This window comes from Tauraco erythrolophus, chromosome 3 (genome assembly GCF_009769465.1).
Source record: "Tauraco erythrolophus isolate bTauEry1 chromosome 3, bTauEry1.pri, whole genome shotgun sequence".
NCBI classification, from domain to species: Eukaryota; Metazoa; Chordata; class Aves; order Musophagiformes; family Musophagidae; genus Tauraco; species Tauraco erythrolophus.
In genome coordinates, this window is record NC_141467.1 from 62009591 (window position 1) to 62028317 (window position 18727).

Sequence of the window (18727 nt, forward strand, 5' to 3'; positions counted from 1 at the left end):
TTTTCTTTTTGAAAGTGCTATATCTTGTAATATGTGTAACATAGAGGTTGACCAAGCTTTATTTTAAAAAATATTGGCCTATAATACATGTTTAGCTCACTAGGCAAATGATCCTGAAAATATGTACTCTTAACATTCATTATTAGCTTAATAAAGCAATCAGCTCTGGCTCATGTTTCAGTCAGTATATGGTTTTTAAAAACCGCTACTGCCAAATTAACAATAAATCACTCTATTCCACAATTTACTACTAAATAAAGCACAAGCAACAAGTACACAAAAATATATATATTTTTTAAAAAAACAAACCTTACTAGAAGTTTAGAAGTTGCACAAAGAGTGGTGCATGATCAGCCAGCCCTCCCCCCTCCCACCGAGAATCCATCTGAAATCGAGAAACAGGGTTGAAAAAACTGACGGTTTGGTAGTGGCCAATATCGACTCTGCCTACGTGACATTCCAACGCGCTCCGGCGGTGGTAGCATTGCTTACGGCGTCAGTCTGCTTCCATGGACACCCCAGTTCAGCGGCACACACACTCGGTGCAGCCACCCACTGAAACCCTGACTGAATGAGGTTCAATATTTTGTCTGAGGTCTCTATTTCTCAAGTGAAATGTACGTCTAACTCCAAAGTGAAATGTTGATCCCTTTTCAGGAAGCTAAGGCACGAACAAAGGAGTAAGGATCCTGGCTACGCACTAAGAAACGGGTGTTGGCAAAGTGTCCGTTGGGTTTTGCTGTTTTAAAGAAGTCTAATCGGCAGCTGAGACTGATAAACAGTCGCTAAGGATTGGAAATTTGTGTGCCAGAGGCTGCCCAGCCACGCTGCCGGGCCGGCCGCAGGATGCCGAGCACTCGCAACTTTCCTCTGCTGCAGTGGAGGAGGCTGCAGATGCTCGGCTCCATGCGGGACATAACCCACTGGAGGAATTAAGTCCATTTATCTTCATCTCAGATTGCTTTAAAGGATTGAGAATAAACCTGAGTTCTTCCTAGATGCGTTATGGTTGCTGATTTAAACTAGAGTTACATTCGGTTGCGTTCACCTTGTGCTCTGTTCATCTGTGTTTTTCTTTCCTTTAGAAAGGTGAAGAGAAAAAAAAGCAATATTGAACAAATCATTCAACTAAAGATGTGAGTCAGCGAGCAATCTGTTTCATAGAAACCAGAGGAAGCAGTCATGAAGCAGAGCTAAAAGCCCACTTTGAGATAACGTGCTCCTAAACCCAAAATCTAGGAGTAGTTTGCAGAATTTCAAAAGGTATTTTCCTTATTAATACATCCTTATTTTAATGCCTTTGGAACACAAACACGTTTATAAAAATGTTATCTTTCAGTAATAAAATTTAAATACACATATGTATAAAATAGTAAAACTACACCTGCATATTGCTCCTAGAATTCAAAAAAAAAAAAGTAGGAGCTACTGATAAAACATTCGGAGCATGAGCTCCTTAAACGGGAGCAACTTTTGTTTCTGTGAAGTATATTTAGTTTAACCACTTAAAACCTTGTATGAATCCTCATTATTGTTTGAGAGATACTAATGTACTTGATTTCTATTTTTTAATTCCTTGTACAAAAATGACAAGGAAAAGAATGTTATCTTTGAATTACAGCAAATCTAGTTTGCTACCATGCATCACAGGGTTGGTGTGGGGTTTTTTTTTTTTTCCTCTTTTGGTTATAAGGGGTTGGGGAATAGAATATATTGCATTAGGTAAAAGTGGTGTAAGCAATATGCTTTTACTTCACTCCTAAGAGTCCTGTCTTTAAATCTTGGCAATGGGCAAAAAGTCCCTAACCAAGTACCCAGGTGTAGAAAGTGTGATTAACATCTAACTTGTTGCTTAGGAGGACATAACACACCATGTAACACAACTGAAAAGGTAATTCCGATTAAAAAAAAAAAAAGGCAAACAAAACAAAACCTGGTATTTGCAAATTCACATTCACTCTGACTGCACACTAGTTTTGAACTGAAAATAGATACACACTTTCTGGCTGGACTTGATCCACCCTTTGGCGGTGGCAGCTGGGAGAAGACTGATGCCTACAAATGTGAATATACTATTGAAAGATTCCTATGCAGTACTCTTTCTACGCTACTACAGAGAAAAAACAGCAAGTTAAGAATTAAAACAAAAACTGCGACAAAATATTCTGCATTACTAAATTACAACACTTTCATATTTCAAGATCAGCCATTAATTTCGCCTGTTTCCCTCTACCAGAGTCATGAATGCACAACAACACAGTTCCAAATTCAACTTGAAACATTTGTCATTTAGGCAAGCAGAGATTCTCTGTTGAAATTCTGTTCAGCCACGATTTTAGAGAATTAAACTATTTTTTTTTTTTCTTCCGCTAGTCGTAACAGGCCACAAAAATTTAAGCCAGAAAATGGCAAAATTCTTAACATCTTTTATAATGACTTTAATACAAGTCAAAATGTTATATATATGTACATGTGTATATATGGACTTCTATATATACACACACAAGTTTTCAGAAAAAACTGAATTCTGTATTTATTTAAAAAATTTAGATTTGTCTTTATAGAAGATTTCAGATGAGTCAACATTTGGGAAGAGGACTTGTTTGGAAAGGGACTGGAGAATTTTTTTTTTCCCAAATCTTCAGCGACCTTTGTGATACATATTTTAACTGGATTCTTTGCAAATACTAAAATATATTAAAAGGTAAAAGTGGTAGTTCTACCACTGACATCAATAAAATGGAATAGCTGGTATGGTTGTAAAAGTTTTACAAAAGGGATGAGTGTTGAGAGTTTGCTTGGGATGACTTTCTACTGAACATTTTAAATGTGTCAATTGGCAGTGAAAATGAAAACAATATAATGAGACTGTTTTTTTTTAAAAAAAAGTAAACACAGCTGAGAATAAACACTTTCAAAACATTTTTTAAAAAGTTAATTTAAATTTCTTACTGGCTTCAGGAGATTGGTACTGTACAAAAGCAGAGAATTTATAATGTCTTATAGTAGGCACTAAGTTAAAAATGGTCACCTAAGGCATTTCTACAAATAGACAGTAACAAGCCAGCTTTGTACATCCTATTGGAAAGCTTGATGAAATCGCGGTAGGGTGGTGGTTGTGCTTAGACTGCTCGTGAAAGCTGCTGACAACGAGTGCAGAGACCCAAGACCTATACTATTGCTAGGATCTTGTGGATCCTGGGTTTGTGGTGGAAGCTGAGTCATAGAAGAATGTGCCTCCTCTTGCGTGTAACTCATTCCGAGGTTTCCCACTGAAACAGAAGGATTATAGGGAGGGCCATTTACAGGTATGAAGTTGAACAGCTGAGAAAAGTCCAATGATGGGGTGTTTAGAGGTTCGCTAATAGGAACGGAGCCCTTGGAAAGGGAAACCTCCCCAGACCCATCATCTAGTGGCCCTACTTGTGGATCCAGCCCTAGTTTTGATGAAGACGCTTGAGAATCCTGGGATGAAGAAGGCATACCACTTTGCAACTCCATTAAGTAACTTTCGATTTCCCCTTTCAATGGCTGTTCTTTTTCAGGCATAGAAATTGCGTATGAGGTAGTACCGAGTGGATATTTCAACGATAGCTGGTGAGAAGGGTGGACAGACTCCATATCTATTGGACAAGGCATTCCCAATGGTAACGATGTGGCAACCATTTGGTGTGCAGATGCAGAACTCTGCATGGACTGAATCTGAGTGTTGTAGAGATTTAATTGCAAAGTGTTTGTAAATGGCTTTGATGTCAGTTCACTGGAAGGTAAAGACATCACTGGAAGCAGCTCATCCTTAATAGGCACAGAAACATTGCAGGTAAAGGGATCTAGAAGGTCCATTGGCTCTGTTTTGACCTTCAAAAGTTCTTGGTTGTGACTTTTCTTCATGTGGCGTGTGAGGTGATCCTTCCGCCCAAATCTCTGTGCACAGTACTGACAGAGGAAGTCCTTTCTTCCAGTGTGCACTACCATGTGTCTACGGACATCCTTTCGGGTGTAGAACCGACGATCACAGTGTTCACACTGGTGTTTTTTCTCCTTCACTCCACCCGATGACTTGCCTGCGTGAGTTTTTAGGTGCTCCAGCAGCACTCCTGTGCTTTCAAAAGTCTGCAAACATACCTTACAGGTGAGGTCACCGCTTGTTGCAGCATGCAAAGCCAGGTGACGTTTGAACCCAAGCTTGGTATTGTAGTTCTTTCCACATTCTTCACACTTAAAGGCCTCTTTGTTGGGATTGTGTGTATGTAGGTGATTCTTTAGGTGGTCTTTTCGGTGAAACATTTTCTCACAATAATTACACTTGTGGGTTTTCTCAGGAGAATGAGTAGCCATATGCCTTTAAACACAGATATATTCTGTAAGTAATTATTTTGATCAAAAAACACACGTGCTCATTTTTTAATGGCAGCTAAATACTACGCTAAGGACTGTTTTGCAACAGAGCCTTTTAACTGAAAGCACGACACTACAAAGACAGTTTGACAAATTTAAATATAGCAAAACGCGAGCCATTTCTCTTAAATCGACACTTTAGTTTTGGTGAGTTTTAGCTACTGTAACAGGGATATATGAGCAAGTATGAAAGTACTCGTGTAAAAGTCCATAGCCAAAAAATTTTCAGTCCGTACTCTCTTTTTTCTCGTGACAATTCCTTACACAAATGAAAATTCTATGCTCATTAAAAAAAAAAACCCAAAACAACAAACAAACAAACAAACAGAAAACAAAAGCAGAAAACAAATTAAGAAACAAAATCAAAGACATTAGCTTGCAAACTTAGGTAATTAAGAATTCTAGAAACAATCCAATGGCTACTTTAATTAACACATCCTCTCTGCAATCAGCTGAAGGCGTACACAAATATATACTTTTACACGGCTTAACACGGCCAACATAAAATAGATAATATAATCTGAAAGATAAATAGAGTTTAATACCTTAGTAATTTGTACTTAGAAACAAAGGCCTTGGTGCAGTCTTGTTGTGTGCACTTGTAGGGCCTCTCTCCTGTGTGAGAGTATGAGTGAACCTTTAATTTCTCAACACTGTTAAAGGCCTTGTCACACAGTTGGCAAGGAAAGTTTTTTCTTGGTTTGGTTTCACCACGCTTACGTTTCCCTGAAGGGACTTTCTGGGTATCTCTTACTTCTGACAAATCACCAGGAATGACAGTGGCCATCGCAGCCTAAACCAGGCCTTCTTGTTGGACACTTGGGAATTGCCCAACTCCACTAAATGATTTAGCTTTAGATGGCTTCTCAAGTTTCATGTGGTCGTAAAAGAAAGCAAAAGGGGACTGGAAAAAAAAAATAAGAAACAACTAGTTTGTAACTAAACTTAGATTTTGAAGTTTACTTGCTATGTGATGCTTCTGAACAAAACTTAAAAATAAAATTAGGTTCAGCTGGTCTAATGTAATACCCGTAGGTTTCTTTACACTATTTGCTGCAACTCTTAAAACGCATTGCTCAGGATGAACGGATCCACATATGCCCTGAAATCACACCTCGCAACTTTCCCCTCAGACATCGATGGAGAACAGCAAAGTTTCTCCCGGATTACGGGAGGCATCAGGCAAAGAGCCCACCTACCCAGACAGCTTTCAGCAGCTTTGGATTTCAAAGGAATTAAAGCCGTGCCTGTCGCGTTTGCACAGGCACGCACACATGCACGCACACAGTTAACCAAAGTGGAAATCTGTAAGCCTCGGAATGTCTGAACACCTGCGTGAGAAGCGGCAGTGCCCACACTGATACCTGGGGAGGCAACGCTCATGTTCTCCGGCGCGCCTCCTCCTTGTGACCGCTGCACATCTGTGCATCTGCTCTAGCAAAATGTACGCGTTGCCAGTGATTGCTAACGCCAGGTGAAACTCTCCTCTAGATTTACCCTCTGCCAACAGAGACTTGACGTATTAACAACAGAAATCCCACAGACTGGGGATAGATTAAATACACCTAAGGTTTCACCAGACCAGCGCTGGAGACCCCCACCCTCCTCACGCTATCCTGCAAGGTGTAGGGGCTGTAAGTGCTGGGATTTAGGCTACATCGGGATGGTGGCTCTGAGTCCTGCTGGGGCACTGCAAACCGTGAACTAAACCGGAGGCTTTCAGCTACCGGAGGTGCACGACGCTCATGTCTGCCTTGCAGGGGAACAGCTTTAAATTCATCATCTGGTAACGTAGAGTAGCAACGGGGCGCCTGCCATTACGGGGCACTCAGCAGCCCCCCTTTGTCAGGGGTCGCTGGCAGCTTTTTTTCATCATCGGAGCACAATTGCTACTTTAGATACCAAAATCTACTCGTCGCGGGAAGGGTCCGGCGTGAGGTCTGTGGCAGCGGGGACGAGGAGAAGGACGGCGCTTTACGCACGCGTTGGGCAGGGCTGGAAAGCCACCAAATTTGGCTTTTCCCCCTCAAAAGCACCAACCCCATCCCCGGCGCTGCAGCCGGCAGCTGCCGCCCGTCCCGGCCTCTGCGGGGCAGCTGCGCGAACGGCGGCGGGGCCGGGCGGCGCCCGGGGCGGAGGCAGCGGGCAGGCCGGGGGGGGTTCGGCGGCCGCCTCCCCCGCGGCAGCAGGGCAGGAGAAGCCGGCAGCTGCCGGGACAGGTGGAGCCGGCCGGCTGGGGTCCGCATAGGGAGCACACGGCCGCAGCTGCTCCAACCCCACCGCCACCTCCCCGAGAAAGAGAAGGGGCTCTTCCCTGCCGGCAGCGAAGGGAGGCTGGGCAGCGTGGGGGCGGCCGGGCCCCGGTCTCGGCTGTCCTCTCTCCCTCACTGGGGTCGGGCTCCGCTCGGCAGGGACGGGGCGAACCCACCGCTCCGGAACGGAAGCGGAGAGCGGCGCCCAGGTGCGATGGGGGCGAAACCAAGCGGTCCTGGCAAGAGCCCCAGCACGGCCCTGGGAGAAAGCGGGGAGAAAGGAGAGCCTGCGCTCTTCTCAGTGCGTGGAAGGAGAAGGGGCGGGGGGAACTCTTAAAGTCTGCGCTTTATGAAAGCTTCAGACTGAGACTTCCATTTGAAACGTGTACAATGAGTACAATGTCTATGCCTCCCTCCTCCCCAAAACTTTTCCCTCGTCTTTACAAGAGGAGAGCAGCACTGGCACACCAAGGTGGAAATCTGCCTTTCAGCCCTCCAGTCCTTGACTGGCAGGTTAAACTATGCTGCTGTCTTTAAGCAAGAAGTTTTGAAAGACCACCTTTACTCTCCCAGATTTTACAGAGAACTACTAACCTCTCTAAAGATACCCAGTGACAGAAAAGGTGTTTCTTTAAGGACTCTCAGCATTTCACATTTGTCTCTGACTCATTCCCACTCATGGGACGAAGCCTGAAGACATCAATTCCATGAGTGGGAACATGGACAGGTCTTCAAAGAATCAGCTTAATTTTATTTTCTGTCTCATAAGCAGCTTTCTAGCTCGTAAGTGAAAAAATGAAGCGGTTGTTTGGAGACTTGAGACCAAAGTGGTTCTGCAATAGAAGTAACTGAAGACCAGTTCCAAAGACTTCAACGGAGCCACCACAGTAATCAAAAGGAGGGTCTGATTCACATCAAATTGTGATAAATTTGTGGATTAAGAATTTTTCAATATATGCTTTAATTAGAACCTGGTAATAAAATTAATTGTGCTTTCCTGTAAATGAACACACTGGTCTTCTACGCATATTGGCCTGAATATAGAATGAAATCTTGATTTAGCCTAATCTCTCCTCACAAATGAAGTTCTGGGGGAGGAAAAAAAAAACCACGACCGTTCTATGCTTACACAGGGTATAACTATACCACAAGGGCACCTATACGAGACTCACCGCACAGAGCCGACAGCGCAGCAGCTGTGGCCCTCACTGCGTGGCTAGGGCACCTACAGTGTCAAGGGGTAAGAAAGGGCTACGATCCCTTTCACCTCCCTGCCAAATCCACAGCTAGCCTGGGAGGGGCAGGCGGCATTAGTGGCAAAGGGCAAAGAAACTACCTCCGGAGTCTGCTGCAGGGAAGTGTGGGTTATTTGACCATGCTGGGTCCAGAGCTCAGCAGCAAGTGGCCTCCGTGCCCAGCCGGTAAGAAGGGAAGCAGGCATGGCTGGCAGGATACAGGGAGGGAGAGTGAGCTGCCACAGGGAGAGAGAACGGACAGAACTAGGATGGGGCTGTGGAGCCAGGGACGAGTGGGGAGCCCTGCGTAGCGGTTGGGAATATCAAAGGACATGAGAATGAGGGTGAGCTGGTAATGCTGGGGGCAGGTGGGGAGGAACTGAACGTGCATCAGGCTAGGGAGATGCAGGATCTTAGGCCATGCAGAAGGGTGATATGCAGGGTCTGACGTGAGGCCAAAAGCAGTGTTCGTTGTGGAACAGCGTATGAGGCTTAACTGTTAAATTAACAATTCTGATAATTTCTTACTCTTGTTCTCAATGCAAAGATCGCACCTCGGGCTGGAGGCCATCCTATATTGAGGCCAATATAACATTACTGTTACCTTCTCCAAAACTTCAGGTCATCTAGTTGCTGTACCAGATGTAACTCAGAACGTTCTCACAGATTAATAACTCAGGTTTTGTTCCTCTATGATAAAAACTAATTAAGCTGACTTTGAACTTTAAGTGTCCTTAAAAATGCATCATGAGAACAAATATAGTGTGGATTCAATCTTTGACAATGACAGTGTTTTATTAAAAAACATGTATGCACTATTATCTCAGTACCATTTCTCAACAGATGAGGCAATTAAAAACTTTAGTATTGATCTCTGAATAGCAAATAACCACTTTCTTTTTTTCTTGTGGATATATAGACTGAGCAATGGAGATAAAACTTAAAAAACCACTGATCCTCAAATATTACACTTTCCAAAGACCAGCTGAAAGAATTTTATGAGTAATATTGCCTGTCTGCGTCTCAACATATTATCACTTAAAATCCTCAATCTTATTGGTGCTTTCACAACTGCAGGATGAATGATTATATGCAGTAGCAAATATAACAAAACACATTACACAAAAGCTCATACATAATACTATTTTTAAAGAAGCATATACTTAAAGCAGGATTAAAGCAGCCTCTGTTCAATGCACACCTGATGTTTGCCCACTAAAGTCCTCAGATTTTGGTCTTAACCAGTTCCGCTGACTCTTCTTGGAGGAAACCAGAATCCAGTACTTCCCATTTTTACTGGTCTGAAAAACAAAAGGAAGAATGGACTAGACTCCAGAGAAACCAGTATATTCAGAAAGGCTGGGATGTGGCAAGATTGGGGGTTGAAAAGAATTGGAAAGGAGAAGTTAAAAGGGATAGATCCAACCCATGCACAGAACATTAGGCACTGTTAATGATAAACTGTAGGAATCAAATCGTTCTTGCATTATCAGTAACAATTATGCACTTCAATTTGCAGTATACTTACATCATTTCAACTAACGCTATGCTGGACAGTAACACACAAAGAGACAAAATTAGACAAAAGCAAAGGAGTTTTCAATAAAGCTAAAACCAAAATAAATCCACAGAACACAAATAATTCAGAAATAACGGCGAAAACGTAAAATCCTGGGCCCAGACTTGAGTTTCTTACTCAGAAAGGACTGAATAAGAGAAGATTTCTGGATTAGGCCCAACTTTACTAGAACCTAATGCCTTCATTCTGCTTAATTATACAGGAAATAGCAGCTTAAAAGGTGACCTGCAAAGGAAAATAAAATTAATTTTAAAAAAATAATAAAGCCTCTTAATGATGCACATGCTACAGGTAAATCCCAATAGAGGGCAAGTCTGGGTGTGCTTGAGCAAATCCAGAGGGCCTTTCTGGAATTTCCCTTAAACCTCCCTTTTCCCTGCCACCATCATTTTGTAAATTTGCAGCATGTCTTCCTTTTCTTGCTAGGCAGCCTCCTAGATGACACAGGTACACACAGAAAACATGTTCAGTGCCTTAATGCAACAGGGAGGCTTATCCCCTCCAGCTCTTCCAGATATGTAATGGTAAAGCTCTACAGAGTGCACATACCCCACGTGGCATAGCAGGCTGAAGGTATTTGGCCGGAGCCCCGGAGTAATGTAACATTTCCCCCCCCCCCCCAAATCATTTTCCTTTCTCACTTCACATTCACTCTAGCAAAGTTTTCTTCGTTTCAGTACTGAGTTCAGCTTCGCACAGCCCCAGCCTCCTCTGCTGGTAAGCATGAACATGAACAAACCAATGCGCTTGAACACCTACAAAAGGCAAAAGTGCTTAACAGCAACCGACAGAAGCTCTCTGACAGCTGAGGAGCATTTTTGGGGGGCTTTGTACATATAGGCAGGTGGCAGAAACAGCTCCAGTACCCCAACAAAAAGTGAAAGCTTTGTTTTCAACTAATGAGCAAGAGAGGGGGCACAACTCTCACCTCCTCTTTCGGAGGTCCCAAAATCACTCTGTTTCAGGGAGCAAATGCTGATGCCTCCTCACTCTCTCTCTCAGCAAGACCTTTATAAATAAGTTACCTTGCAATGCCTATCTTAACATCTTCCACTATTGCAGCAGAAAGGAAGAGCTTCATTATCCAGATGTTTCTAGTAAAGTAGCTTCCAGTAAGTAGACAATATTTAAGACAGCCACATAAATGTCACAGACTTAGTCCTCGTGGACTTAGTCCTTCCACTATTGGTATTTACAGATTTCCTGTTGAAAAAAAAACCCCACAATTCTGTCTAAAATTTTAGAATGCCCTCTCAACAGCATTCAACATTTTCTCTTAAATACTTATGGTGCTCAATTCTCACCACACATCTCAAGTTGCTCTAGCAAAAAGCAGATGCCCTCAGAGATCGGCCATCAGAGGCATGGAAAGACTTATCAAGGGCAACTGAAGCAAGTAAATAAGCAAGATAAATGCCAAATGGATTTAAAAAGCTGAAGAGAATGAAGGAGGAAGGTCAGGTACTCTCACTCATTACCTTATGAATATAACAAAATATACTTTGCTGTATATGCAGTGGATCCAGATGAGGGCAATGCTCTACCTACAACTAGCGAGGATATCTACGATTACCCAGGATAAAGACCATTATTAAGCAAAGAGTTTAACAACATACACACGAAAGGCGAGAAGTTTGTATGAATAATGAAAACATCTGCTACATTTGACAGGATTAACTGAAAACAAAAAAACTTCTGTGCTTTGCAGCATTATATCAGACCTTTTGTTATGCACAGAATACAAAAGTTGTCCATGACGATGGTCATTTTTAGACTACCTTTCTCAGAAGCTTTTGGTGCTGGACAATCTCTGAGGCAGAATACTGGACAAAGATGTACCATTCTTCTCGTAATTGCTTATATTTATAATGTTAAGTTTTCTTCTCTACCAGATTAGTTAGGAACAATTTTTAATGAATAACAAAGTTGAAATTATTCTCCATGTGAAGTAGAGAAGCATCACAATGCAAAAAGCATTGTCTCACGTACATGCCCAAAACCCACTTGGGAACTAGTAATAAAATACAACTTTCATAATTTGTCAGATTGTAATTTTTACAATTTATCAGATCTTTCAGTATCTGCGAGGCACTAATTTTGCTAACTCTCCAAACACCCAGATAATTCCAGGTTAGACAAAAGTTTAATTTCTACCATCTAAGGAGTCAAAGAAAAAAAAAAACAACTTGAAACTCTAAGCTAAACAATTTATTCCTGGTTTTAATATTAAAAAAGAGGAGTGTTCTTTTTTCAAAATTCACAGATCATCTTTAAGAATCTGAAAAAAACAGCTGCACTTGGAAATGTTTTAAAACATTACTTGCTATCTAAACTAAAAGGATAATGAAGACATTACATGAATACAATCAATAATCCTCCTCCTAACTTGCATTTTTCAGTTTTCTTAAGAATGTCCAAGCACAGTAAAGGAAACACCAGTTTCATAGTTATTTCTTTCCAAGTAAGAGAGCGATAATGAGAACACAGTATTGAGAACACCGTATCTGTCACTGCACCTTGCATACGAAACAGTGAATCTAGTTTCAATTCCTGAAATCAATCAGTTTTAAACAAAAAGAAGGATTGTAGAAACATCAGAGTCATAATAATGATAGAACTGATGAAGGATTTAATAGGATTACAGGCTCATCCTGGGTTTTAAATATTTCTTTGAGGAAACAAAATGAAAAGTGGTTACTTACCCTATGGAAACTGCGATTCTTTAAGAAGTGCTGTCCACACAGATCCCAGGTGAACATGTACTCACATGAACAGGATCGAGTTCTCTGAAGACAATAATGTCCATCCAGGCTGTGCCTGTGAACCCTCCCAAATGCTGCCAGCAGTGGCTTAAGGCAAAGGGCTCTGAAACCGTGCCACGCACATCATGTACCACCTAACGTGGTCTGCAGCAAAGGCAGCTCCCAGCGCTGCTCTTCACCCACGCGGTGGGGCAAGAGCCACTGCCATCAATGTGCTGCCTTGGGAAGTGGCAACCTCCCTCTTCAGTGGCTTCTGTAGCCCTGCGGGTCCCAAACCTGTGCTCTTGTCTCAAGGTGATGCTGATGTGAAGGAGCTGGCGAGGTTTGCTGTGGCTGATGAAAGGAAGCAGGGCCATAGGAGAGAAATACGTGGGCAAGAGTTGATGTTCTAGCTGGGAGCACAGTGTGCAGATGGGAAAGATGAAACACAGACTGGCATCCGGATTTGGGAAGAAGGAGGATAAACACGTGGAAACCAAGGAAGCCAGGAGCTGCTGCTGCTCAGGGCAGTAACTGAGCAAACTAAACTCTGGATGCTCCAGTCTAACCTCTCTCAGGTTTGTCACCAGTAAAGACTCCTTCAGAGCATAAGACAAGAGATTGCTTGTGGTGCCTCTGTGGAGAACATGGCTGGAAGAACCACGATCATCGCAGCATAAGTAACAATTTTTCTTCTTTTCTGTATCAGGTGACTAAAAAAGTACAGACAGAAGAAACCTGCTCTGTCCGAGCAGTCAGGGATAGAAGGGGGAGCTGAGTTGGAGGAAGCATCAGCAAGAGACAGTCAACATAGCCACTTACTGTGGCTCAGAAGAGCCAAAGTGACAGTCAGACAGCACCTCCACTACAGAGCAGCAGGACTGAACTACAAATCTGACCATGTTTGCCCCTCTCAGCCGGGGCTGTTAAAACTGTGCAAATGTCGCCAGAGCTCCTGAAGAACCTGGGGTTAAGGCAACCGAAGAAGGAGCACCACTTAGCCTCCTCCTGCTTTCCTTGTGCTGTGGGCTTACACACAAGCCTCTCACTAGGCAGTGCAGTTTGTGGAGGTGCAGATTTAACACTCCTTCCTTCAGACTGCTGGGACAGTTGGAAGGGGCTGAGGGCAAACATGGCAAAGTGCCTGCACTGCTCCAGGACAGCATGCTGGCACCTGTGGCTCTGCAAGGCTCAGCCATCCTTCCTGGATCATCAAAGATCAACATGCCTACTTCACATTTGCACTGACCTCAGCATGAGTGGTAGGTCTGACTGATTATGTAGAAAAACGCTGTTTTTGCAGCAGAAGACTCATCTCAGAGTTGCTGCAGGTAGCAGAAGGTCTAGCTGCCAATCCAGGACTTCCAGAGGTCTCTCTTACGGAGAATTAACTTTCAGTAAGGAAGGACCTCAGCTGGAGAAGTTGATCCCATCAATGGAAACAGTCAAGCAGGAAAGAGAAATCCATGCTTCACTGGCAAAGATGCTGAAGTATTGATGACTTCAGGGATGCCTTTCTCTGTGTTGAATTAAAATCACTATTCTGACTGATGCAAGGGTCTACATCACTATTTGTCCTTGGCAGGCCGTCTGATCCTCATCTATTTGAACAGCACGTGTATTGAATCTGGCTGAGATGGAGTTAATTTGCCCCACAGCAGCCCTCACGGTGCTGTGCTTTATATTGGTAGCTAGAAAGGTGTTTGATAATACATCAGTATTTCGGCTACTGCTGAGCAGTGCTCCCACAGCATCAAGGCTGTCTCTCCAACATTCGCCCCTCACCAGTAGGCTGGGAGTGGACAAGATCTTGGGAGGGAACACAGCCAGGACAGCTGACCTCAACGGACCAAAGGGATATTCTGTACCATATGACGTCTGCTCAGCAATAAAAGCTAAGAGAAAGGAGGAAGGGGGCATTTGTTGTTACAACGAGCAACCACTACATGTACCTGGGAAGTGGCTGAACATCGCCTTGTCATGGGAAGCAGAGAATAAACCTTTTGTTTACCTTTGCTTCAATGCACAGGTTTTGGTTTTGCTTTTGCTTTATTAAACTGCCTTTATCTTGACCCATAAGTTTTTTTCCATGTTATTTTGTCCCTGCCCTGTCCTGCTGAGGAGGGGAGGGATAGAGCAACTTGATGGGCACCTGGTGTCCAGCCAAGGTCAACCCACCAGAGTCCTTTTTGGCGCACAACGTGGGGCACGAGACAACGGCAGTTTTTTATTAAGCATGCTATAACTATAGTAGTTATTAAGTGGCAATCTCCTGTGCAGGTCACGGAGTTTGTTGGCTGTGCTGCTTATCTCTTTATTTTGCTGAGCTTGGGAATGTATTAATACAAATAATGACTATGTGCTTTGCCCTGGCATTGATGGCCTTGCTGTGCTGGGGAAGCTATCTTGTGGAGAGGATGAGGCAATACATCTCCCTCTTCCTACCCAGGACTGATGTGGATGGTTTTATTATGCAGGTTCCTGAGATCCTTATTCACCCTTACATGAGCTGGTTACTACCACTAATTAACACGGTTAGCATACTACAGGGTTTATGGAATCTAGTGTCACCCTGGTGTAAGAGAAGAAATTTTTGGGTGAGGCAATACTGAAATGTGCCGAGGTGGCCGGTTCCTGGGTGGCAGGGTGTGTGGAAGGATTTGGGCAGGTTCCTAGGGCAGTTATCACCTCCCATAACCTGGGACTTTACACCTAACAAGGCAAGCAACCCTGGCAAACTGACGCATCACCTGATAGAAGGGAGCCTTGCCTACCCTAATGAAAACCAGCAGCTTCCAGCACTGTACTGGGGCCTGGCCTATGCCTATCAAGCCACTGTTCAGTACTCTCAGAGGACTGTGGTTGAGGCAGGGACCCAAACAACAACAACCCCAGTAATTGCCCCAGTAGTGAAAAAGAGACAGCGGACAAGGAAAACAATGGGTCTGTATCATCAGTTAGTAAGGGAAGAGGAAGAAGAGGAAACATCTGATCAAGAAGCCTGTCCTTCAATAAAAAAACTGGAGGAATGAGTGAGAGAATTCAGATAGGAAGCAGAAACTACCTGGTCTCTGACCTCATCAGAACTTTGAGACATGTGAAAAGATTACAGCTGCCAGCGAGGTGAGCGGATTGCTGCCTGGCTGCTCCGATGCCAGGACGGATAATGGGGCTGACAGTCAGCAACTGGGGAAGGTAAGGAAGCCCAACAGGTGGGATCCCTTGCCAGAAACCAGGGAACTGAGAGAGAGATTGGAAAAGAGGCAGCAATTTGCAGTCTCTGGAGACAGCTCCTCTCAAGTGTGAGGGTAAGATATCCATTCAAGGAAGATCTTGTGAACTCCCCAGGAAAGCGGACTACCACAGATGAAGGCATCCAGTACCTGAGAGTAGTAGTTGTGCTGGAAGTCATCTACAGTGATTTAGACAATGATGAAGTCTCCAAAGATCTAGAGGATGTCCTGTGCACACAGGCCATGTAAAGGAAAGTGATTCAAAGTGCCCCAGTGTCACATTCTCACAGCTTGGCAGTGATGTATAGCCTGAATATGGATATACTAACTGTGGAGAGAATGTCTTCTGGGCTCCAAAACTTTGAAGAAAATCTCTGTGCCTCCTCATCCCTACGGGCCAGCGCCTTGGCTGCCAAGGGTGCCTCAAGTATCATTCCTCTCCTGCTCTGGTCAGAAAGAAAGAGAGTCCCAGGTGCATGCCGCATGGCGCACTCTGGTTCTTCCTGAGAAAGGTTCTTCCACATGAGGAAGTGGGATGCTGAACCCAACCTTAAGCTTGAAGCCCATGTGTGTGAACTGAGAGGGAAGACAGCCGTCAAGAAGGGGCCATCCAAGAAGCCTGTCAGTTTAGCTGCTGTAGAGACACAAGAAGGCAATCAGCAATCTCTCAGACATAGAAGAACTCAGATCACCTCCCCTGATCTCGGCGAGGGGACTTCTGATCTGGCACCGCAAGAGTCATACGTACGTTCCCTTTGAACAGCACGTGTATTGGGTCTGGCTGAGATGGAGTTAATTTGCCCCACAGCAGCCCTCACAGTGCTGTGCTTTATACTGGTAGCTAGAAAGGTGTTGATAACACACCAGTGCTTCGGCTATTGCTGAGCAGTGCTCCTACAGCATCAAGACTGTCTCTCCAACTTTCCCCCCTCACCAGTAGGCTGGGAGTGGACAAGATCTTGGGAGGGAACACAGCCAGAACAGCTGACCCAAACTGACCAAAGGGATATTCCATACCGTATGACATCTGCTCAGCAATAAAAGCTAAGAGAAAGGAGGAAGGGGGCATTTGCTGTTACGACGTTTGTCTTCCACAGCAACTGCTACATATACTGAAGCCCTAGTTCCTGGGAAGTGGCTGGACATTGCGTTCTCATGGGACGTAGAGAATAAATCTTTTGTGTTCCTTTGCTTCCATGCACAGGTTTTGCTTTTGCTTTATTAAAGTGCCTTTATCTTGACCCATGAGTTTTTTCCACGTTACTTTGTCCCTGCATTGTCCTGCTGAGGAGTGATAGAGTGGCTTGGTGGGCACCTGGCATCCAGCCAGGGTCAACCCTCCACAGCACGTCACTCTTTAGAGGAGACAGCCAGTGAAGCCTGTTCACCTTTGCTCACATTTAGAAGAATTCTGGTTTTGGCAGGAAGATGCTGATTCTCCCCCATTTGTTCTTGGCTAGACAGGGCCAGAGGAGGAAGGGGCGACAAAGGAAGGTGTCTCTCTGTAGCCTGAGTTCTCCTCCTTCTGGAAGCTTAAGCTGAGGCTTTGACGCTGGAGGGTAAGGAGAAAGAACAAGCATTGCTGGGCTTAGACTCTTAACCAGAAGGTGGGTTTGACCTGAGAGTCTGCCTAGATCAGGAACAGTTCGCGCCTGCACTTTCACAAAGTGATACTTTAATTTTCTGCCTGTTTTATTTTGTAATTTGGAAGAGATTTTAACAGCAAGCAACATATACATACATGTTTCTGCCCTAAGCAATGAAGACACCTGGCACGACTGCCTATAAACATGGCACTGCCAAATGGCAGGAGGGCCTGATCTCAACCCCCAGAGCCCTGCCTCCAGCCTTTGTGGCCTTTGGCATGGCAGGCAGCGAGCGGCAGGGAGCCAACAGGTACGCTACCTGGCAGCAGTCGGGAATCGGCCAGGGTTTTACAGCTCCTGCTCTCTCGCAAGTTGACACAGAGATGTGAAAAGACAAAGGGGTCCATGCTGAGGTCGCGGGGGGACAAGATGGCACTGAGAGGTGGGTGAAGCCACTTGGCCTTTTGCATTTTTGGACAACAGTTATTGTAAATAACTGTTCAAAGATGTCGGCACTAGCCGTACAGCACAGCAGTGTTTCATGTAAGGGGAGCACTTGCACGTATGGAAACTAATCACAATGGAACAGATAGGTTTTTTTGGTTTGGGTTGTTGGGTTTTTTTTATGTACAAGGTTGTGTTTATCTTATCTTGAACTTCAGGACTTCTCCTTATAGCAGGCAGCTGAGTCCAGAGAAATCCTTCTCCATGGATTCAGGCTCTAGCCTACAGTACAGAGGAGTGGCCGAGGGAGTGCAACAAGACAGCAGCAAGAGCACGCACAGGCTGCAGGAAGACACAACCAAATCCAAGCATACAGCACGAAAAGCTGCTGCAGGAAAATGGAATGATGTGGGCAAAACAGTGAAAATATCTATCCAGTGATCTTAGGTATAAACATAAGAACGACTTAGAGATAATAACGCATAAGACTTTACCCCTTGGGGAAACAGCCTAACACCTAAAACATAATGAACTAACATAAGCACTGAAACCAAAACCTGGCAACCATTGCAGTCTGCTGCTAGAGACAGCAAGCACATCACTAGCATCTACTGAGTGCAGAGCAATGATTACACTGCAGAGAGCATTATATAGAAGGTAGAAAAATACAAGAATTAATATATTCCATCGATTCAAAATTTTAACAAAGTCTTTGTTGTTTTTTTTTTTTTTGTGAAACACTCACAAAACAGAGAAACTTACTGAAATTGCATTAAAGTTCAGCAGGAAAAAAGCCCAATCCTTTCAAACTTGTGTGAAATATGGGTAGCATAGCAAGAGGAACAAATGCACTAAGATTATTAAACCTAATTCTTTTCTTCTGGGCAGTAAATACACAAATTTCACTAGTAAACACCTGTTAAATGTACATACCATTTATTAATTAATAAAGCAAGGATTTGGAGGAAAACATCACTTGGTTGCTGTGGGACAGTAACCATCCTATGAAAAAAGGTATTTATATAGATTTGACTATTAAATAAAACACTTTTTTTTCATGATCATAAGACTATTTGCAATTCTTCAGAGCTGTATTACAGTCATGAAGCTTGGACAACTAGTTTTTTGATTTTAGAAAATAGCTCATTATTATAATATGCTACCCTAGAAAGAGTATTACATAACCTTTTTCAGAACATAGAAGAAAAATTGTCATGCCTGCCTTTTTCTTTTTTCTTCTTCAGTTTCTGGAAAAGTAG

The 18727-nt window shown here is 43.7% G+C and overlaps 1 protein-coding gene across 5 annotated transcripts in view; it reads right to left on the reverse strand.

Annotated features, from left to right (window-relative positions):
* Positions 1-2885: 2885 nt before the first annotated feature.
* The window catches only part of PLAG1 (PLAG1 zinc finger), a 50066-nt gene continuing 34224 nt past the window's right edge, over positions 2886-18727 (reverse strand). For 4 of the 5 annotated variants that reach the window (XM_086608655.1, XM_086608658.1, XM_086608656.1 and 1 more), the window contains 3 exons: positions 9087-9186; positions 4944-5302; positions 2886-4342 (listed from right to left, as the gene is read on the reverse strand). In XM_086608655.1, coding sequence (XP_086464781.1) covers positions 3079-4342; positions 4944-5185 — 1506 coding nt within the window. In that variant the 5' untranslated portion in view covers positions 5186-5302; positions 9087-9186 and the 3' untranslated portion in view covers positions 2886-3078. The remainder of the gene's footprint in view (positions 4343-4943; positions 5303-9086; positions 9187-18727) is intronic. The other variant, XM_086608659.1, reaches the window with a different exon arrangement.